This window comes from Lepidochelys olivacea, assembly GCF_965140295.1.
Source record: "Lepidochelys olivacea isolate rLepOli2 genome assembly, chromosome: 1".
Classification (NCBI taxonomy): domain Eukaryota; kingdom Metazoa; phylum Chordata; order Testudines; family Cheloniidae; genus Lepidochelys; species Lepidochelys olivacea.
Window position 1 is genome coordinate 262,304,923 of NC_140411.1, and position 23,112 is coordinate 262,328,034.

Sequence of the window (23,112 nt, forward strand, 5' to 3'; positions counted from 1 at the left end):
CAATGCTGGTGAAAGTTGCCAGATTTCTAGTTCTGACAACAGGTGCCTAAATTTGGATACCCAATTCCCATTAATTGTAATGTAAATTGGACATCCATATTCCTTATGCAGCTTTGAAAAGCTCAGCCAATGGCCATCTAATCATGAGTAAGGTTAAGATTTTGTCATGGTTATTTTTAGTAAAAGTCAGGAACAGGGCACAGGCAATAAACAAAAATTCACGAAGCCTGCGACCTGTCCCTGACTTTTACTAAAATAACTGTGACAAAATGGGTCTGACGGGGGGGATGGGAGCCCAAACCCTGCCGTGGGGGTGGGGGGCACATTTGGACATGCTAGGTCTTTATTTTCTAAAACTGTTTAATCCATTTGTTGCTCATCTCTTAGAATTAGGGTCCTAGAAATCGGAGCTGGAAAACACACGTTGTTACCTTTTTTTGTGGGCGATCACTTTGCTGCAGATGTTTGATAGATAACTAATATAATCTTTGTCTCTTCCTTTTTCAGCAAGTCCTGAGTAAAGGGGTACGAAGGTACCATGTAGCTCCCGTCCTGTGCCAGAGGGCCAAGGTGGCTATGAGCCACTTTGAGCCTAATGAATACATAAATTATGAAATGCTTGAGAAAAACATCAATATCGTCCATAAAAGGTAAGGGTGAGAGGTTGTTTGGAGAACCTACCACCGCAATGAGGGAAGGAAAGGAAGACTTCAAGGGGTTGTGGTAGCACAAGAAGAATCTAGTGGGGAAAGAGCAGCTTTAAGTGGCTGTGCTGTTACATTGAAAAATGAAAATTCTATGTGCTGATGGCTCCTGTGTGGTAGAGGAGAAGTGGGGGGAGTGTTTTATATACAAACAATCAGGCCACTGCAGTGGAGGAGATGCTGAAGAAGTAAAAGTATTAGCATGGGATTTCATACCAGCTAGTGGAGATTATCTTTTTTTTTTTTTGCTTAATGTCAGGTTTCTGATGGGACTCTTGGTGTATCACACCTTAGTCTGTTTGTATTCATGGGAAACAGTATGAGGTTAGTGATCAGTATGAGTAAGACACTTAAAGTGTCCCTTCTCTTCTTTGCACTTTGTTTCCATAATGAAATTATCATTCTGTATTCATGTGTCCAGATATCTAGAGTAAAAAGAGGCCTAGGGATACCTTGCATACATAATTTTGAACTTAGTTTGCTGACACTGAGATTAGTGTGACCTCAATGTCACCAGTTTTACTCCAGACTCAACCTTGGCAGTGGTTGAAAGTCATGCCCTTGTGATGGCCATTCTGAGTCCTTTGTGAAATGAGGTGGCTATCTCAATTCAGTCCATTGTAGCCAAGTAGGTTCATCGCAGAAAACATTACCGTTGTCATTAATTGGTGTTTCTGTTGAGATTATCTGTGAGGAATCCAATGACTGAAAAGGCCCTGAACTCCCCACTTGTTTCCTAGTGCTGATGGATCCTCACTCACGATGAGGCCTGGCACATGTAGATTTGATGACTTGTGTGGGTTCTGTGTATGTGTGGTTTTTTGTTTTGTTTTTTAAAGTTTCCTGCAACTGCACCACTTCTTAGGCACCACTGTGGACTGTGATCTCATAAGCTAAGCAGAGTTGGATGACTGTTGCTTGTACTGCACCCAAATGTGTGCATTTGGAAACTTCTGGGGGAAAATATGGATGCTTCAGGAAGGGGTGCTGATGGCTCTTGAAAGAGTGCTCTTCCTTCTGAGTCAGTACTGAACCAGGATCTCTGCATTTTTTCATGTTTGGGTGCTTTTAACCAGCTGTCAGAAGTAACTGCACTTCAATGTTGTGGGAGGAGTGAGTGGTCCCTCTGTATATAGTGTAAAACGTGCCTTGGGAGTCTGGTTCTCCTGGATGATGTGTGTGGAAATGTAAAGGAGTATCCTTGTTCATTTAAGATCCCCCATTTAAATGGGGCAGAAGGGTTGAAAAACATGAGCCGATGTTGTTAAAATTCCTCCCTGTTGTCTTCCCCACAGGCTAGACCGTCCCCTGACCCTGTCTGAGAAGATTGTATATGGGCACCTGGATGACCCTGTGAAACAAGATATCGAGCGGGGCAAAACCTATCTACGCCTGCGGCCAGACCGCGTAGCCATGCAAGATGCGACTGCTCAGATGGCAATGCTGCAGTTCATCAGCAGTGGCCTGCCCAGGGTGGCAGTGCCCTCCACAATCCACTGTGATCACCTCATTGAAGCCCAATTAGGGTCTGAGAAGGATCTTCGGAGAGCTAAGGTCATTATTGCACCAAGACCCATGAAATAAGACAATTCTTTCCTATGTTTGGAACACTTGGTCCACTCTAGAGAACAGATTTTCAGGAGAACAATCAAAGGAACAGAAATCACACCAGATTATGTACTGTATAGCACCATAGATGTACATGGTACAGTACAAAACCAAAGTTGTGACAAGTCCAAGCCCCAGGAAGCTTACAATCTGAACTAGACAAATTCATCACAAACCGTTTAAAGGGTGAAGCATGATGTTGAGAAAAGACAGTCTTAGTCAATCTGCTTTGGAAACCAAGGCAAAAGGTGTATTCTGGGCGTAGGGGAAGAGGGAGGCCATTTTAAAGGGGTGAAATGTGAAAACAGATGCATCTAGAGCACTAGAAATTTTCTTCCAGCAGTGATCAAAACCTGGTGTGTCATAGCATGGTGATGTGAAAACCTCCAGAATATGCCTGGCCACATATACAGCAGTCTATCAAGCAGTGGGGGAGAAGCGTTAACTAACAGAGATCAGAACATCAACTAAGGGTTGCTCTCCCTTGTTGCTCTCTGGGGTGGAAATCCTACAGGACCTTTCCTTTCCTCTCCTTTCCTTTTCTAGTTTTAGCCTGTACACATGGGATGAGCTGTAGCTTAATCATCTAATTTAATGTATAGCCCAAGATACAGGCCCAAGTAAGTGAATCCCTCCTCTTCTTCTCCCCCCCCCGCCTGCCCGGAAATCATAGTAAGGTGAATTATGCCACTCATGAAACTGAGGTCAGGAGCAAGTTTCCCCTCATTAGGAGTATTTGTCCCACGCTTTGTGCCTCAGGAAGCTTGAGAGTTGTGCAAGAGGTTCCGAATCTGGAGCCTTCTTACTAGACTTTTTGTTCCCTTTCTTCCCTTCACCCCTTGCCCTCCCGCTGCTCTTGCTCTGGGCACCGAACATGTTTTCTGTGGTGTGATTGTATTCTTTATAGCAGTTCTGCTTCAGCTCTGGGCACCCCCTCCCTCCCCATCCGCTCAGTGATTAAAGCAAGTGAAGGTCCTGCCTGCCTCTGACTGGGTTTCGCTCTTGATGTTGCCAGTTGGCATGGAATGAATGCTGGCAGGGCAGAGAGTGGCTTGGATCTGCTCCTGGCACATCAGCATGCTCCGTTTGGGAAGAGAGCTGCATAAACAGAGTGAAGTGACCTGACTCCCAGTGCAAACAAAGCTCAAAGAGCCCTCGCTGCCTCATGGGAAACTTCAGTAAATGTTCTGTGTAGCGACAATTCCTCTATCTCCACATAGTCCCCCCCCCTCACCTCCCCCTTATTCTGAAGTGTTTGCATGAGAACAGGGTCTCCAAGTCATCGTCCACTCCCATTCCTTATCGTATCTACTCTCCAGCTGCTTTGCCAAGAACATCTCTGGACATCATACAGTCTTCTGCTTGTGACAATAAGTGATTGTCCTGGAAGGCTTCATAGTTGTGATCCTACAGATGATTGTGATGTCACAGCGAGAGGCAGCATTGTATAGCTGGTAGAACGGGAGACTTGGGTTCTCTTTCCCACTCTACAACTAACTATGTCTGGCCTTGGGCTAGTCACTTAGCTTCTCTGACTCCATTGCCCCATCTGTACAATGGGGCTAACATGCTTATCAAAGCACTAAACAAAACAAAGAACCAAGGAAGCAAAAGAGAAGTCCATGAAATGGAAGCAGGATGGTTTATAAATAGTGTGGGTTTTGTTTGATAACTTCAAACAGTAATTCTAATTCAGTCTTGAGACGCTTAAATGATGTCGCAAGTTGTTGAGTTCAGTGCTGAGATCACTGTGAAATTCTATGGCCTGTTGTGCTGGAGATCAGACTAGATGATGATTGTGGTCTCTTCTGGCCTTAAAATGATTTCCTGGAAGTCAGTGATGCTGAACTTCATTCTCCCCTCCACTGCCTACAAAATGTCCAGGAGGTCATGGGGCTGGTGGGTGGCTGAACTCTGGCTCTGTGGGGAGCAAATTGAATGTAATGTCTTACTAATGCTTTGTTTAACTCTGTGAATAGGACATTAACCAGGAGGTGTACAACTTCTTAGCAACAGCAGGTGCCAAGTATGGAGTAGGGTTCTGGAAACCTGGATCAGGAATCATTCACCAGGTAAAGAGTGCCTGACTGCAGTGTTTGAATGGCAAATGGCTCGCCACCTTATGGTGGGGTGAGAATGTGAGTGCAAGTACTAAAAAGAACAGGAGTACTTGTGGCACCTTAGAGACTAACCAATTTATTTGAGCATAAGCTTTCGTGAGCTACGGCTCACTACATGCATCCGATGAAGTGAGCTGTAGCTCACGAAAGCTTATGCTCAAATAAATTGGTTAGTCTCTAAGGTGCCACAAGTCCTCCTTTTCTTTTTGTGGATACAGACTAACACGGCTGCTACTCTGAAACCTGTCAAGTACTAAAAGAATCTCTCCTTCTAAGGAAAGGCGTGTATCCTCTCTCTCCTTCCTTCCGTCCCTCCGTCCTTCCCTCCCTCCGTGTTTAATCTAGACTGGCTGTGTTTGTCCTGCAAGGTGACCTCTTTGCACCTCTGGCCTAGACCACTACATTTCTCCAAGGTTATGCTTCTCAAACTAATCTGATGCTTGATGGCCTATTGTTGACACTAACTGTAGTGGGAAGGGGCAAAGGGGCAGAGTTTCACTCCTTTCATCTGAATGGTTAATTGGCTAGCTTAATTTGGTTTGGCTAGGGCACTAAAGTGATGCTGTGAAGTAGCTTAGGCCCAGTGTAAGTTGCCTTTAGGGGAGGGGAGTGTCTATTTTTAAAATCTAAAACCAGACATATTTATGATCTTAGTTTTAATAAAAACAGGGGTTGGAATGGGGGAGAAGATACCCAAACACAGTAGCACTGTCTTATTGCCTGAGAGTAGCAAAGCAATAACCAGTCTAGAGTCACTATGCAGACCTTGTGAAATGCAAAAAGTAAACTCCATTGAGGGTGAAAGTACCTTTTTTTTTTTTAAACAAAAAACTGTTTCTAGAATCTCATGTTCCATTAGCACATTAGCATCCTTAACAGAATATAATCAACTTTAAAAAAATCATGTTTCTCGCAATCTTTTAAACCTATTTTATAAGTAATACTTACCATAGGTGTAATTAGGAGATTGGAGGGAAAAGCCCATGTTGCTTTTAGTTTGTCTGTTTTGTGTATTTGACCATGCTTTTGTTTTGTGGCTTCCCCTTGGCTTCCCCTGTTTATTTTGTGAATGTCCCACACAAACAGGGAAGAGATGGGGGAGGAACGTGCAATTGTAAAACCTAAGAAGTTGACTGGATGGTCTGGGGACAAGTGCACTTAAGATGTGCCTGAAAGGTCTCTTCATTTGCAACTCATCTTGTAGATGATATGTTACCTTCAGCCCATAATGGGCCAGCCTAGAAGAGGAAGGGGAGTGTCACCTGAGCCTACACAGGAAACTGTGGGAATAACTCACTTCTGCCACTGCTCTGGGACCATGTGGTAACGCTTATCATGTGACCATCTCTCTATGGTAGTATTTTCTACTACCATCACTAGTATCTGAGCACTTTGTGTGTAATCACGGTAGTGGCCTTTACAGAGTTTCTGGCACTTCTCCCTTTTGGGGTAAAAGCATCACTTGGGGTAGGGTTTGTCTTTGGTTGGCCTTTTCAGGCATAAGGGGATGTCAGTGCTGAGTGCTGTTCTTTATATTTTTTTCTTTCGTTAGTAGCATTGGGCAGGGGCTCTGGCTTATTCATCAGATGATAAAGCTCAAGAGTTTCTTGGGTGGGATCAAGTCAAGTCTGCCCCTCTCACCCCAGTGCCAAAGGCATTGAAAGTATAACCTGGGAGGAAAAGGGGTAGTTTAGGTGTTGTGTTTGTTCTAACCCTGACCTGTTTGCCACCCTATCCCCAATGACTGAGGTGCACTCCGGGCAACCTTCGTTGGACCTGATGGAGAGGAGGCCTTGCCAGGCCTGATGAATGAGGGTCTCAGGTTAATGCGTGAACCTTTGTTTTCTGTCATTTGGGTCACCTGAGCGGGTTAGCTGGGTTTTTATGAAACAGATTCTGCCTCTGACACCTATCTGTGTAGAGCTTCTGACTTTATGTGGATCCCATACAACCCTGTCCCATGTTGTATTATCACTGGTTTCATATCTGCTGCTCTCTCTGCCTGGACTGGTTTAGATCCCTTCCTGGCATCTGGTGAAGGGCTACTTGTCGTTGACTGGGCAAATCTGCTTTAATGGGAGATGCAGTTGGAATGACAATGAGCTTGCCACCTGAAATAAGCTAGTGACTGTCTTGAGATCACGACCTACAAATTAAATCACTGATCTGATCCAAGGCTCCTTCTGCTCCTGGCTCTCCTTTTCACTAAGTTTCATCTTGTTCTTTGTTTCTCCACTTACGTTTGTTTCAGATCATCCTGGAGAACTACGCGTACCCTGGGGTTTTGCTCATCGGTACAGATTCCCACACCCCCAATGGAGGAGGCCTGGGTGGAATCTGCATAGGAGTAGGTGGAGCCGATGCAGTAGATGTCATGGCAGGCATCCCCTGGGAGCTCAAATGCCCAAAGGTTAGACAGTGGGGGAAGGGTTAATTCTGAATGGGCGAGGGGCTGAATAATGAGAAGTTAAAGGGGAGCTTGAATTTCCCAGGTAGATGAGGCACTTTGAGCCACTATAGCCTTGGGAAAGTAGACTGGTCCAGAAGCAACTAAACCATGCTTCACTCACAACTCTGAGTCTCCGCTCCCTGCATTGTTCCTTTTTTTTTTTTTTTTTTGTGCCTCAAAGGATTCATCAGCAGGAATTTCTCATTAATTAGCCTTGCAAAAGGATTCAGGCCTCCTGGCAATATAGGCTTCCTGGAGCATGGCTTTGATACTTCAGGATTTCCTTCCTTGCCCCACACCCTAATGTCACTTGGAAGTGAGGAGGAAAGGGATCCATGCAGATGCTCATTGGCTTAGCCAGCAGAAGATAAAATCTCCATATTTTAGCAAGCTTTCTCTTTTTGTTGGTGCTTCTTAGGTTATTGGCATAAAACTGACTGGCGAGCTGTCAGGCTGGAGCTCTCCTAAAGATGTGATCCTGAAAGTGGCCGGCATCCTCACTGTGAAAGGTGGCACAGGTGCCATCATAGAGTATCATGGGCCTGGTGTGGACTCAATCTCCTGCACCGGTGAGGCAACACAATCTCATTTATTGGCGATGTAGATTGTTACTGGAGGCTGTGGTCTCTGGACAGTAATGGGCAAACTGATGCTGTTTGCTGTTCTGGTGATCATGGGGATTGACTGCTGGTGGACTGAGGGTGGGAAAGGAACGTGATGGGAGTTCTTTAAAAGAACCCAACCCCTGAAACTGGCCTGGTAGTTAATGTGCTGCACTGGTGTCCCAGAGACACTGACTCTAGTTTTGATCTCTTGCTCTGTCAGCCTGCATAGCGAGGGAATGCTGCACAAGCCCAGAGCTTCCGCCAGGGTAGGAGTGATCACTCAATTGTGACTCCTACAATTCAGGAGCATAGAATGGCTGGCTGCAACAGGGGAGTCTTGTTAAATGGCCAGTCAGGACAGTTGGCAAGATGCAGGGCCTCATCTATGTTTGGAGGAGGGAGAGAGAGAGAGATTTCTTCATGGTTCTAACAGGATACAGGTGGTGGTTGACCTTCCTGTGCTTGGGTTTGAACAGCTGATCAGGCCTGTGTAACTAGAGGGAGGAAAGGGAAGCTGATGGTTGACAGTGAGTGTTGGTGTATGCACTGGTGCTGAAGAAAGGCCTCTTACAAGAGCGGGTGAAGATAACTGGAGTGGGGGAGAGATGAAAGGTGATTGGTCTAGACTAGAGCCCTAGACAGAGGCTTTGGGCCTTCCTGTGGGGAGGTGAAAAGTGGCACTGGCATAATGAAACTCTTACCTAGATTTAAAATGCTCCTAAAACTTCACCACTGTGCTCTTGAAATTCATGGCTGATCCCAGTGGCGTAAGAACATACTGGCTTTCCATGCTCAGTCAGTGAAAGAATAACTTTTACTCCATTTAAATCAGTCTTTGTCATTTTTCAGTCAACAAGATCAGTCAACTACTGGCTCCTCTGGCTAGAGAAATGCTGTACAGCTGGGGAGGAGTTTGAACCCTGCCCCTAGTATTGTGCAGGTAGTAAAGAGACTGCTGCAAAATATGCCTGGTGGCTTCAGCAGATACAACCATATTAAGCGGTTGTTTCCTATCGGCTGCATTTTACCTTCTAGAACGCCCCAGCCCTGATCGCCACACTAAAAGCTCTATACAGTCATGTGCATTCAAAAGGTCAGAAATATCTGGCATTAACAAGATGGAATATTGGATCAAATGGACCTTAGACTGAGCTGATGTGGACTTATTTTCCTGTGCCCACCTCCCCCCATTTTGTCCTGGCCTTGCTGTCTCCACCGTAGATTTGCTTTTGTTTGAAAAGCTGAATGCCTTTGGATCCTCGGTCACTTAGTTTGTGGGTCTTTCCTCTGGCCCGTCTCTAGGAATGGCAACTATCTGTAACATGGGGGCGGAGATTGGTGCCACCACCTCCCTTTTCCCATATAACCACCGGATGAAGAAATACTTGAACAAGACTGGACGAGCTGGTAAGAGGCTTGGGGAAGGCTGGTGTCAGGGTGCCCATCTACCCTAGCTTTGGGTGCTCTACCATGTTGCACAGGGATGGTGCCTATGGCAAACAGTACCATAGAGATGGCACACTTGCTTACCCTTGGGGGAAGCGGGAAATCTCTTGTGCTCCTCATCAGCACCCCCAGAAAGACTGAATTCAGGAGTGTTAGAAGCTTTTGGCCCCCATCAGATTACCCCATTGACTCTTGCTGTCAAACTCTTCTGGAACCTGTTATTTCACATGCTACTTGCTATGGGGGTTGGGTGGAAGTGCAGCTAACTGGTACAGTAAGAGGGTGCATTGTGGGCACGCCATCCCAGGTGTATGAGGAGAGTTCAAGGGTAAGCACAATGTAGAAGGCCAGATCAAATATGTTCACTGATTGGTGGTCACTTGGGTTATGTGGTGCGGGAGGGGAGATCAGCAGGTAGTGTACCTGGTTAATGGTGGGATTGGGAATAGCCTGTGGGCAGTGTCCCTTAGGAGAAAAGGTGTACAGCCTCTCCTGACCTCTGCATTTTCCGGTTTTCCTTTCTTATTTCAGAAATTGCTGCTTTGGCAGATGAATTCAAGGCCCACTTGGTGCCTGATGCTGGCTGCGAATATGACCAGCTGGTTGAAATTAACCTCAGCGAGGTGAGGCTCATTTCACTACCTCGTTCTTCTTGAACATTTAGACATGGCTTTGTCCTGGATGAATAAGGAACAAGAGTCTAACATGGGATACTTCATAGCGCTCTACGGAATCGTAGGCACTTCATAGCTGACACAAAAAGACCGAGTGCCTGCCCCAAAGAGCTTGATATGACCCAGCAAACAAGGGTGACAGGCAGCTGGGGGGGTGGATGAGGCAAGGATGAGGCTTAACAGCAAAATGCTCATGTGATGGCTCAATTCAAGCAAGTGTCCATCTTGGTGATGCTATAAAGTTTTCTTTCTTAAACAAAAATAAATAAATTCCAAAGCCTGTCTCCTGACTGAATCTCCAGAGCTGTCTGCCTAGTAAATTCAGTTCCTTGTGCCCTCAGGTATTCCCTTCACCGGAATTGAGGCGAGAGCTCTTCAATTTGTTGACCTCGTCTTGTTACTGAGGTGCTCATAATGGAGAGCTCCATTTTAAAAACTCTCCAGGTCAAGAGTAAATTAATTATTTTGATTATTGGGTAAAACAGACATTTTATTTTATTGAGTTGGGGGCCCATGTGCTAAACATTTCCTTTCTGGCCTTTGTGTAATTCCTCAGCTACTTGTCATTGTTTCTTAAAGCTGAAACCCCATATCAATGGGCCTTTCACACCAGACCTGGCGCACCCTGTGGCAGATGTTGGCACTGTGGCAGAAAAGGAGGGCTGGCCAGTGGATATTAGAGTTGGTGAGTAACCTGTTTCCTGGTCTGCATTTTTCCTTGCTAACTGACTGCTCTTGCCTCAAGAGGAAGTGGCTTGCCATCTCCATTCAGTCTGGACCTGCTTGACTTTCCCAGCCACTTCATGTCTTTCCTTTAAACTTGCCCTTCCACAGCCTGTTCTCCTCTGAGCTCCAAGAGTTGGTCATTGCCCCAGCTCAGCATGAGCTTTCTAACACCTGCTGGCCTATAAAGCAGAGCTGGATTCTTGTACTCTCATTTTCAACATCGTAACACACTGGATGTTTTTTCTGTTACTCAGACTGTGGACCTCAGAAGATTACACTTCAGTCTGGAGAAGTGTTACAGTGATCTGGGGTGTTATCTAAAATTGAGAGACTGGGAAAATTTCCCCTAATTTGTTTACTTTGTGCTTTTGACAGCACTCTGGTGTAACAGTCTGTTTCCTGTGTTCATGTGATTCTCTCACATAGCAACAGGAGAGAGACAAACACGATTCAAGAGAATCAAGGAAGACCCAAGGAGAAAATGCCTTATAGTGAGATTTAAAGATCTCAATCTGTTCAGTATATTAAAAAAAAAAAAATTGACAGGTGACTTGATTAGTGTATCCTTTCCTTCACAGGGAGAAAATACTGGATACTAAAGGGCTCGCTAATCTAGTGGGGAAAGGCATAACAAAACCTATGGCTGGGAGCTAAAGCCACACAAATTAAAACTAGAAATAAGGTGCAGTGAGGGTGATTACCTTTGAAACACACTCCCAAGGGATATGGCAGATTCTCTAGTCTTGACGCCATCAAGAGATGAAGTTATGCTTTAGTCAGATGCAAGTTATTGGGCTCAGTAATGTGGTAACAGTAAAATTCTGTGGCCCGTGGTAGACAGGAGATCAGGTCCTTCCTCGCTTTAAACTCTGACTTTTTTAAAGTGTTATAAAACCAGAGAAATTGGTTGGGAGACTTGGGATAGGTGAAACCACTCCTCGCTCTTTTGTTTTTGTATGTTGTTGGGGCTTTAGATTGGTGTCCCTGTGTTTTCTGCACTGATGGGCAGGTGTGGAGGCAAGGAACCTATAATTGGTAGTGAAATAACTGCTTCCTGTTTATCCATCAAAACCACACAGGTCTGATCGGCAGCTGCACCAATTCAAGCTATGAGGATATGGGGCGCGCCGCTGCAGTGGCAAAGCAGGCACTAGCTCGTGGGCTGAAATGCAAGTCTCAGTTCACCGTCACACCTGGCTCGGAGCAGATCCGAGCCACCATTGAAAGAGATGGCTATGTGAGTATGCGTGCCCCCATCCCTTCAGCACTTAACCGTCAGAGGAATGAGTCTTTTGAACTGTTTTCTAGGAAGAACTTTTTTCCAAAGAATTTGAGGGTCTGGAGGCAGTTTAAAGTCTCTTCTTGCTGGTCTCTAGAAGCCCTCTTGTTGCTATCGCCCCGCTGGTGGGCTGGCTGCCTTTCCTGCTCCCAGCTATCTGCAGGGGTTAGCTTTAGGGCATGGGCTAGCTGCCACTACCCCACTCTCTCAGCATGGTGCTCCTGTGCTGAAAACAGCAGGGCTGGAACTGTGTGTGAAATTGAAGCAGCCAGCAGGGATTGGAGCTGCCCGAGGAGAGATGGCAACACTGCAGACACACAGCCACTTCCCGCCGCCTGAGCCCCAGCATAAAAGCTCCCCAAGACGGCTTAGTAAGGCTGACTGAAAACTTTCCATCCGAACAAGCTGTGATTGGGGGGAGCAGGGGAGATTGATATGGCGTGGGGGTGGAAGGGAGGGCACAACCCATGTTCTGACCAGTTCCACGGCTTAATAAAATCCAAGGCTGTCCCATCCAAACTGGGACTACTTGTGAATCTGCCACATCAGCCTTCATTTTTGAATGTGTAGACCCATGTGTAAACTCCCCACTCCACGCACCTGATACTTCTCCCAACGCTTCAGTCTTCACACTGCCCATTGCAATCTCTTGATGGGCATCCCAATCCTCTGCATAACGACTCTGCCCACAACCGCTGGCTTTTGAACTGGTCCCTTGTTTCCCACCCCCAGTGTCTGTAAAATGCTTTGCTCCCAGGTGTCCTGTGTCTGGAAACTAGGGAGTGTACCGACAGTTAAGGGGTGGCTCCTGGTCAAGTGAACTTAGTACTTAATGCAAGGTACTGAACTGGCGGGCAAAACCTTCTAAAACCAGTACAGGATGGGCAGCAGCAATTCAAGTGCCCACCTCTCCTCCCCCAGTACTAATTTACAGCCTTTCCTCGATTAAACTCGCCTTGTTTCAAAATGACTCCAATGAAGTACACAAAAATTGAAAGGGGAAGCAAATAAATGGCTTCAGGCTGAGGTGCCCTAGTTAGTGACGTCTCTCCTGCCAGAAGCATGGTGACTGCACACTGAAAGGCAGGAATGCAGACGACTGGGATGCTTTTTCTGCTGAGTAACTTTGTTCTTCCTTCCTGCCCCCAGGCTGGAATCCTGCGGGATGTTGGAGGTCTGGTTCTTGCCAATGCCTGTGGGCCGTGTATTGGGCAGTGGGACAGGTAAGGGGGAATGCACACAAGGAAATTCCTTCTACAGCTTTATTTCATATCTCACTTTTCATACAAATTGGTACCCTGAAGCGCTCAATAAGACTGACTGGCATAGCAGAAGCTGTCAATATTAAGAGTACCAAGTGAATAAACTGGTGCATTTTGGCCACAGATGATCAGTAGAAGAGAAAGGAAGAGTTACAAGCAAGGGACCTTTTCAGCTGAGATTTAACATGAGGTGGGGGGGATACTAGGAACTGCAGTGGGGAAGACTCTTGCAAAGAGTGGCCATATTTTAGGAAGGGGCAGAGGAGGTGAATAAAGAGAAAAGGTATGTGTGAGAGGACAGAGTTAAGGGCCTGCTGGGTTTTTGGTTTTTAAAACCACAGGGTGACATTTGACCTGGATCCTGTGTTGTATAGGTGGGAAGAGCCAGTGGCACAGGGGTTTGGAGAGTCTTGTGTTCACATCTTCATTCCGAAGGGCTGGAGTAGTGTTGCGGCACATTCTGGGTACTGTGTGCTGCTAGACTATCATTTCAGTAGCACGGAGATGTGGAGAGCTCAACCTCCCATAAAATATCAAATATCCCTGCTCAGCAACGGCTCACTGAGTGTTGCACACTATAACCTATACTCCTGAGAGGGAATGTTAGGGCACAGCACTGACCTGATCTCTCTCTCAAAGTGCTGTGTGATCTCTTCCACCTGGAAGATGCCACAAAAGCCAGACTAAGGGGATCTTTAACATCTTGCTGATTCTAGAAGAATCTCTAGAAGCAACATACCATCTGGTGGAGTTAGCAAAGCACATTTGTTTCTCTGCATTTCTTTGTAGGAAAGACATCAAGAAAGGAGAGAAGAACACAATTGTTACATCCTATAACAGAAACTTCACAGGCCGCAATGATGCTAACCCAGAGACGCATGCATTTGTGACCTCTCCAGAGGTACAGTACACTGGCTGGCAGGAGGGAGCTGGACCAGTGGAATGACTGTGGGAATTCAGTTCATGGGCCTACATTGTCCTTAGAGAAGGTCCTGCTTTCTGGGTGGGGTTGGGAAGAGAAATTGGCAGCCCTGATATGGACTGGACTTGACCATGTTCCAAATGCTATGTGATGTGAGAAGAGGCCCCTGAAGGCCATTGTAAACTTTGCCTTTGATTCTCTCAGTATAAAATGCTCACTGAGAAATCAATAGTCTGGTTGCCCAAAGAGCTATCAAGATCAATTCTTGGACCATCTACAAAATTCCCAAACAGATTCTAAATCTTGCTGTAATTCAAGGGTGGTAACTTCCTACTCTGCCTCATAACTACATTGTTCAATTAAACTTGTTTGTCCCTTAACTCCAATCTCTTCAGTAGCCCCAAAACTAATTTGTCTTGGCCTGATTTCATTTCACTGTGAAACACAAGACAAATACATTTGAGTTCCCATCCCCTTGCAGGCACCGCCCCTATTGCTAGTCTTGGAAGCACCATGACATCTGGGTCTGAGACTTTAATTTCTGGCAGAGTTGGGGGTAAGACTTTAAAATCAGAGAGATTAAGTGAGCAAAATGTACTTTTAAGATGGATTGTATACTTTCTCAGATTGTCACAGCCCTGGCTATTGCTGGCACCCTGAAATTTAACCCTGAGACGGACTTCCTGACAGGAGCCGATGGGAAGAAGTTTAAACTAGAAGCACCTGATGCAGATGAGCTGCCCACACTGGTAACATTTGTCTTGTAGATTGACTTTCCAGCAAGTGGGGATGAAGGGAGGCATGTAACATCAGTGGAAATGTATATTACTGCTTGATTAGATGTAGTTTGGGGGTTACTGGGGTGAGGACCACGCTGCTGTGGGAGTAGAGGGTGGCACAGAGGAAGAAAACTGGGTGTTGCTCATGGAAGACCTCTCATATACAAACAACCCCTTTATTCCCATTATTGAAACACAAGTTCTGGCCTTATGTGAATACAAGAACTTGGCTTCTTTTTGTTTCAAATGCTGTTGTGAGTGTGGTTGAAGAGAATAGTAGTGAACTCTCAATCTTTCTTCCCTTACAGGAGTTTGACCCAGGCCAGGACACCTATCAGCACCCCCCCAAAGATAGCAGTGGGCAGCATGTAGATGTAAGCCTCACCAGCCAACGCCTGCAGTTGCTTGAGCCATTTGATAAGTGGGATGGCAAGGATCTGGAAGACATGCTGATCCTCATCAAGGTCAGAAATGGGAGGTAGATTGGGGCTCAGATCTGAAAGGACTCCAGGTAGTTCTAGAACAAATCAATAAAGCAACTGTTGGATTTGGGTGACCTGACTTGGGTAGAGAAGCTGTGCAAGGTTCTAATGACCAACCCGGATTAGCCATTTTGACAAGTGTATAAAGCAGGTGTTCACTCCATCACAGAAAGGGTGGGTGAGTGATTTGTTTTATTTGTGTTGTTTCCTTTCTCCCTCCCCCAACCCTCTGATAGTTTTGTAAGGTTACCTTAGAGGAAGTCATACTGCCCATAATACATTTAGCTGCATAACCATGGGGTGGAGATGTCTTCTTGACTGGCAGCTGCTCAGTTCATATCCTGAAGCATAAGGCTTTGCAGGCCTTGTGATTTATTAGCCTACCTCAGCTAGTGTCACTTTTATTTACTAGTCAGAGAAGTGTCTGATCCTCTTCTGAATCTCTCCTCTGTTTGCACCAGTAATATCCTGCCGCAGAAAGCTAAGGAGGGCATTTCTGTAGCACATTCCATCTTTCCTGTCGTTCCTTTCTGGGAGAAGTTTTTATGCCTCAGGAACTTCCTCCCCTCCCCGCCACAAACACTTTATTTGTATTTTTGCTTTTCTTGTCCTGCATGTCATGGGTGGAAGTCCCTTAACAATAGCAAAACACTGCACCTATATTTTAATAGGGCGTGACAGATGGAGCTTTTCATGATTTCTCTAAAGGAAGAGAGAAATGAAATCTGTGTGAATGCCCCCAATTAGCGAGGGGAGTTCTGAAATGCAGTCCTTTACAATTTGTGCACTCCTCCTAGAGCATGTTCCCAATTCCCATTGGTGCAGGAAGTGAATGTTGGGTTCCTTGGTGGCCAGTGTTGTGGTGTAAAGTGCTACCACCAGGTTGTGCTGTTCTTGTATCATCCCAGAGCTTTCTGATGCTAGCCCTTATAAATCTGAATCGTGAAGGGTTCCTTTGACTGACACTGGCAGTTTGAGACCAGCAGCGATATTAACAATCTATCTCAGAGTTGTGAGCTCTATCCTCACAAGCTAAGAAGGGTTGGACCATTTCAGTATTTGGATTGGAGACCTTCATAGAAAAAACAGGTGCTGTGGAAAGTGGGGTTGGTCACTCAGTAGGTGGGCACTCTTCCTTCTAATTCCTTACTGAACCAGTGCCCCACTATGAAGTTAAGGGGCACTGTGCTGCCTTTTGGATGAAATGTAACACCGAGAACTTGATTGCTTTTTTGGTTCCTAATGAACCCACTTTTGTGTGAAGTGTGAAAACGTGGTTGGGTCAGGTGTCATGGCTCAATTCCAATTTGGAATTCTACCTTTCTAAAATTCTTCCAGCAGTTTCAAATAGAGATGTTCTTCTTCCCTTCCCCTCCATTGCAGATGCAGAATGATTGCTGCATTTTGTCCCAGAGATGGCTGTGATTCCATATCAGGTGTGACATCCCCACATACATGGCTTCTAAAGGGCTTTAGGATCCTTCAGAATGAAAAGTGCTCCAGAAATGCAAAGTCGGTCCTTACAGCATCCTTCCCTGAGTGAGAAAAGACTTTCTCTCATCTCGTTTCTTTTGCTGCACTCCAGGTGAAAGGGAAATGTACTACCGACCACATCTCTGCAGCTGGTCCCTGGCTCAAATTCCGTGGCCACCTGGACAATATCTCCAACAACCTGCTGATCGGCGCCATCAATACTGAGAATGGCAAAGCCAACTCAGTGCGGAATGCATTAACCCAGGAGTTTGGGCCAGTCCCAGACACAGCCCGCTACTACAAGGTGAGAGTTTCTACCTTACATCCACCTCTCCTAACGTCAGAGGGTATTTGGATGTGTTCTGGTGAGAGGTACTGGTGACTGCGTAGGTCTCAAACGTAGCTCACATAGCTGTCAGTTTAAATTAATCACAAGCCCCCCACTTAAGACAAAAGGAGGTTGTGAACCAACTTAGGAGCTTTTGGACTGAGTGGGTGGAGGGGGTTTGAGGAGTAGTGCAGGCATGTGAAGGCAGAAGAGTCAGGGCAGAAACAGCCAACTGGAAAGAGCAGCTGAAAGCACTGGCCCTCGCCCTGGAAGAAACCTAGGGAGAAGCTTTTGTGTAAGGGGCACAAGCTGAACAAGCGTTCTTGGTGTGGTGAGCAAAAGAAGGTGTTTCCTGCTGCTTGATTCCCTCTGCATTCAGAGACACGGGACACTATAAAGACTGTACAAAACTATATCAAAGAAATACCAGACTATCTCCAATTTCCACTCCCAACGGGAACATCTCCAGCTCCCAAACTTTGACTAGCTGTTTGGCTTGAAAAGCTACAGATAGGGTGCTATGCTTCATGCTGTTCTGCAGTAGAGGTCACACCATACCTCACCACTTAAATTGGCTCTTTACTAGTCCTCTCAGTGTTTGGGCACTCCAGGGATCCGCTCTAGCTAGATTGTGTGGGGTAACTACCATTGTCTTCTCCCTCCCTGGAGGAGAGAATACCTAGTGCCCCAGAGCTCTCATCCTGAAGGGAGACACTGGAAATGCTGCTCAAGTCCCTGCTGCCCTTATGAGCACAGTTGTGTCTTCAAGCCATGGTGGAACTTCTTCATTGGAGAGTGTTCCATCTGTGTGATCAATCTGATAATTTTCTAAATATCAAACGTTTTGCCCCCTCCATTCTTTGAAAACTCCTTGCTGAACTTGAGGATGAGGGAAACTGTTAGAGAAAATGCCCTTACCACCCTATCCCCGCAGCTTGACAAGTGCCCATGGGTTAACTTCCCATCTGCCAGAAGAATCATGGCTCTCAGGAGCAGTTCCAGGAACGTGCCATGTCTACCTTTTGTGGCCTCTGCTGGCAAGGTGGCTGCCACAGGATAGACAATGGCATTGGGGGACTAGTCAGGAAGACTTGTGGTTGAAACTCCACCCTGGAAGCTGAGCAATGTCCAGGGTCTCCAAAATCCATTGTCCAGTCAGTCCTCCATGGCAAAGGATGACAATACCTAGCTCTTTATATAGCTCTTAATAGGATGGGAGAGATCGATGTGGGAGTCAGAGGAGTCCTCTGGGGGACACTCCTCAGCAGATTTTCTTAATCCATAGAGCACTAAGGAATGGAAGAGGAGTGTGACCACGCACAAGTAACCTTTATTTTGGCATATCTTAACTTCTGAGTGCTTGGCTTTGCAACCTGAATGCTCTCAACATAATTTCTATGTGTAATATAAAATTATTTGCATTGCTTTTGGTCACAGAAAAATGGCATCAAATGGGTGGTTGTTGGGGATGAAAACTATGGTGAGGGATCGAGTCGGGAACATGCAGCATTGGAACCACGTCACCTGGGAGGCAGAGCCATCATCACAAAGAGCTTTGCCAGGATTCATGGTGAGTATCACCACCAGCACCTGGATACTGTGTGGTGTATAAGGAGGTTTCCTTATGGCTTGGAAGACCCATTTCCTTGCTGTGCTCAGCACTGGGAGCAGGAAAGAGAACAGGATCTGCTGGAGCAAATCTATTGTCCATCTAGTCTGGTGTCCAGCCAGCAGTTAACACCTGATGCTTAGCACATGCTTAGTGTTGCTTTTTTCTATTAGCAGTATTTTATTCCAGTAATGCCTAAAAGCCGAAGCCAGGTATTAGCCTCGCAATCTGTAAGCGAGGGAACCTTGCACACAGACCTTGGGAGACAGGCCACTCCTTGCTTACAGACAGCCCCCCAGCCTGAAGCAAATATTCACCAGCAACTACACACCACACCACAGAAACATTAACCCAGGAACCAATCCCTGTAGCAAACCTCGTTGCCTACTCTGTCCCCATATCTACTCGAGCGACACCGTCAGAGGACCCAGCCACATCAGCCATGCCATCAGGGGCTCATTCACCTGCATGTCTACTAATGTTATATATGCCATCTTGTGCCAGCAATGCCCTGCTGCAATGTACATTGGTCAAACCGGACAGTCCCTATGTAAAAGGATAAATGGACATAAATCGGACATCAGGTATGGTAACACGCAAAAGCCAGTAGGAGAACACTTCAATCTCCCTGGACATTCTATAACAGCTTTAAAAGTAGCTATACTTGAACAAAAAAACTTCAGAAACAGACTTCCAAGAGAAACAGCAGAACTAAAATTCATTTGCAAATTTAACACCATTAATTTGGGCCTGAATAGGGACTGGGAGTGGCTGGCTCATTACAAAAGCAGCTTCGCCTCTCCTGGAGTTGATACCTCCTCATCTATTCTTGGGAGTGGACTACATCCACCCTGATCAAATTGGCCCTGTCAGCACTGGTTTTCCACTTGTGAGGTAACTCCCTTCTCTTCATGTGTCAGTATAATAATGTCTGCATCTGAAATTTTCACTCCATGCATCCAATGAAGTGGGTTCTAGCCCACAAAAGCTTATGCCCAAATAAATCCGTTAGTCTTTAAGGTGCCACCAGACTCCTTGTTTTTTCCAAACATCTACTTGATTGGAGGGAGTGTTGTATTCTTGAACCCAATTTCTGTATCCAGAGGCAAATCAAAACACCTCCTTTTCATCACTCCAATGTTTCAGTAGTCCCAGGAGCAACCAGTGCCATGCTGGGGCAAAAAGAGCTAATGTGACCCTTGCTGTATAAACAGGGCAGTAGGAGTAGGGAGGTGATTTATCTCTGTATAGGCTTTATTTTGCCGCACTGCTGAGACCACTTCAGAGCTTTATGCATTATTCCAGAAGTTACCATTTTTAAGAGGATGTTGAAAGAGCTATGACCGAAAGATTAAGCTCTTTGTCTTACCTACGGTGTTTTTCAATCTGTTTAGCTTACTCAAACAAGGACTGAAGTGATTTGACAAGTGTGTAAGTACCTTCATGAGAAAAAAATATCACATACTAAAAGACTAATCCAGCAGAGAAAGGCTTAAGAATCAATGGCTGGAAGCTGATCAAACTAAGAAAGGCACAACTTTTAATGGTGAGGATTAACCACTGGAACAAACTACCAAGGGATGTGGTGGATTCTTCATCTGTTGATGTCTTCAAGAGTGGATGCTTTTTTGTCAGTTGTGCTTTGACCAAATACAAGTCCTGGGGCTCAATCCTGGGGTAATTAGGTGAAATTCTGTGGCTTGTGCTATACAGGAGGTCAGACTAGATGACTTAATGGTCCCTTCTGGCCTTAATCTATGAATCCCTACATACACAAGAACAAGCTTCTCCCTGGGGAAGCTCCATTGAAGTCCACTCCCAACAGGGATAAAGATGACCCCAAAAAGCTTACAAACCATCCATCTTACTATAAAGTCTCTAAGTTATTGCATTCCTATCAATTTTTCATGCCTGAAAAGCCATTAGAAGTACTCTTCTTAGAGGTGGTATGTAAGAAACACATGCCACGTGCTTAACTGCTCTGCAGACTCAAAGCAACAAAGGTGTGCAGGGGGTGAGGTGGGATAGCAAACAGTGACTTTTAGATCTTTTGCAATTGTCTGTCTGAGGAGTGGGAGTTACTAAGCCAGTAGTGGTAGATATAATGCAATCTTTCAGAAAGTTGTGTACCATTGAAACTCCACCTGTGTCTGTGGTTTCCATCTGTGTTTTGAAAATGTGCCTTAAACAGTCTCAGCTTTTTCAGTGGGATCTGCAATGGAACAGAGTTGGGTGTGTGTCTGGATTCTTCCCTCCCCAGCTTCTTCACACTTCAGCCATGTTTGAAAGTTCAGTGTGTGCTGGATCTCAGATCTGTGACAGTACTCTGAAAGACCAGATAAAATGTTACTATACTGCCCCTAGAAAAGCTAAGCATAGTTTGGGGCAAAGTTACAGAAGGATCGATGTCCTGTTTCATCAACTGTAATAGATACACCAAGGCCTCCAAATGTGAACCAGGCATTCCATGGTCAAACAACTTTATGTTGTGGTGGAAACATCTGCAAAATCTCATTACTCACAAGATCTGAAAGTCCTTATATACTTAGTACCAATATTTATTTATACTGTTGTTGCGCCTAGGGGCTCCAGCCGCATTGTGCAAGGCACTGTAGAAACACGACAGCTGCTGATTTGATATTCAAATACCAAACAGTATGGTGGATGTTCTTATATCTCTGTGATTCTGAGCTTATCCATCACATTCCTAGCAAACTTCCCTTCCAACTAACAATGCTCCTCCTTGTCTACTTGCCAACACTGTTGGGTGGAAGGAGGAAATGAGGAAGATACCTTCCTGATGCTTGTCAGCAGACTACTATCCTTCGTTTCATTGCTCAAAGGTGAGAGCTGCTGGATAAAATGAGCACTAGCTACGGAGCTACCATTGTCTGAGATACAGCCATTGCATTGTCAGTATATTATGCTGCAGTACCTATTAAATGTGGTGTGTTGTTTATCCCCCATGCCAGGCTCACTAACCTGTCCTATACCCCTTGTGGTGGGTGGTGAACCCTTGCTGTTTTATTTACAGAAACCAACCTCAAGAAGCAAGGCCTGCTGCCTCTAACGTTTGCTGACCCAGCTGACTACAACAAGATTCATCCTGTGGACAAGCTGAGCATTGTGGGTCTGGCAGATTTTGCACCTGGAAAGGTAACTGGTTGGATTTCCTATTGCAGCAATAAGCTGCATTTTGCTTCCACTGGGCTCACTCCCAGGGATCAGAGATTTCTAGGGAGAGGGAGGGTTATGACTAACTCTGCTCCTAGAGCAGCAGTTCTCAAACTGTGGATTGCGACTCCGAAGTGGGTAACAGCCCCATTTTAATGGGGTTGCCAGGGCTGACTTAGGCTTGTGGGGGCCCAAGCCCCATTACCAGGGCTGAAACCCTTGGGTTTTTGCTTCAGCCCTGAGTGATGAGGCTCAGGTTACAGGCCCTCACTCCTGGGGTGGAGGGGCTCAGGTGGGCTCAGGCTTCTGTCCCCCATCTTGGGGTTGTGTAGTAATTGTTGTTGTCAGAAGGGGGTCATGTGCAATGAAGTTTGAGAACCCCTATCTTAAAGGGAGTGATGGAAGCCAGGCCTAGTGTTCTGAATGGAGTACTTACAAACATAGGAATTGCCAACCAGATCTGAATGGTCCCATGTAGTCTAGTCCAGTATTCTGGACTTGCTGATGGTCCAGAGAGCTGACTCACTGCATGGTGTTGGCCTCAATTCCTGCTGCCTCTCTCCATTGAAGATGAGGTAAAAATAAATTACTTCAGTTATTGCTATTCCCTGTAACAGATTGCTGTAGCTGCCACTGGAGTGTTAAGGAATTGCGAATGGGAGAATCAAGCTTCCTGATTGCAGAGGACGAGGCAGTGTCTATAGGGCACTTGAGTTCAAGGACCCCTGGATTAGAAATTGTGTTAAACAGAAGGGGTCACTCACTCCTCTACATCAGGGGCTCAGTGTGCTCCTTTAAGTGATTCCTGTTAATCGGGTAGGGTGAAAGACTTTCTGGTGAGCATCCTGCATTGTCTCTTACAAACGTTGCTCCATGAAAGGAGAAAACGTAAACTCCACTCTTTTGCTTCCCTCCTCTCCCCTCTATAGCCCCTGAAGTGCATCATCAAGCATCCCAATGGGAATCAGGAAACGATCCTGCTGAACCACACCTTCAATGAGACACAAATAGAATGGTTCCACGCTGGCAGTGCCCTGAACAGAATGAAGGAGATGCAGCAACACTGAAACAGCTGCATGTACACCCAGTGGACTTGGCTCTGACATATTCATAAAAGTGCAATTCCATGGCTGTTGAACATAAATGTCTGATCAAATGTAACCATAGCTTCTTTTTTGTACCTGTACTAGTTCACTGACACTGAACAGGGAGTGCAGCTCAGCTTGCTGCTGTGTGGTTTCCAAATTCCCTAGCTCTTTGGTTCAGATTTCACTTGTATTTATTTTTGAAGATAACTGCTCAGTTGGCTTTTTCTGCCCAATCATTTCATGGATGGCTGAAGAAATTTAAAGTAGGACTTTTTGGTTCTTGTGAAAATATAAAATTGCAAATAAAGATTCTCTGATGGATATTGCTGCTCTGAAATGCTGTATTGATATTTCGATCACAACGCACTTTCTGCATGCAAGAGG

At 45.7% G+C, this 23,112-nt stretch overlaps 1 protein-coding gene across 2 annotated transcripts in view; it reads left to right on the forward strand.

The window, feature by feature from the left end:
• The window catches only part of ACO2 (aconitase 2), a 36,657-nt gene extending 13,603 nt beyond the window's left edge, over positions 1–23,054 (forward strand). For both annotated transcript variants that reach the window (XM_084611141.1, XM_084611140.1), the window contains exons 2-18: positions 508–650; positions 2,000–2,258; positions 4,292–4,384; positions 6,684–6,842; positions 7,300–7,450; positions 8,789–8,893; positions 9,464–9,555; positions 10,186–10,291; positions 11,412–11,569; positions 12,761–12,834; positions 13,663–13,774; positions 14,422–14,544; positions 14,883–15,038; positions 16,642–16,833; positions 18,295–18,427; positions 21,501–21,622; positions 22,570–23,054. In XM_084611141.1, the coding sequence (XP_084467267.1) occupies positions 508–650; positions 2,000–2,258; positions 4,292–4,384; positions 6,684–6,842; positions 7,300–7,450; positions 8,789–8,893; positions 9,464–9,555; positions 10,186–10,291; positions 11,412–11,569; positions 12,761–12,834; positions 13,663–13,774; positions 14,422–14,544; positions 14,883–15,038; positions 16,642–16,833; positions 18,295–18,427; positions 21,501–21,622; positions 22,570–22,707 (2,316 nt within the window). In that variant the 3' untranslated portion in view covers positions 22,708–23,054. The remainder of the gene's footprint in view (positions 1–507; positions 651–1,999; positions 2,259–4,291; positions 4,385–6,683; positions 6,843–7,299; positions 7,451–8,788; positions 8,894–9,463; positions 9,556–10,185; positions 10,292–11,411; positions 11,570–12,760; positions 12,835–13,662; positions 13,775–14,421; positions 14,545–14,882; positions 15,039–16,641; positions 16,834–18,294; positions 18,428–21,500; positions 21,623–22,569) is intronic.
• The last annotated feature ends 58 nt before the right edge of the window (positions 23,055–23,112 follow it).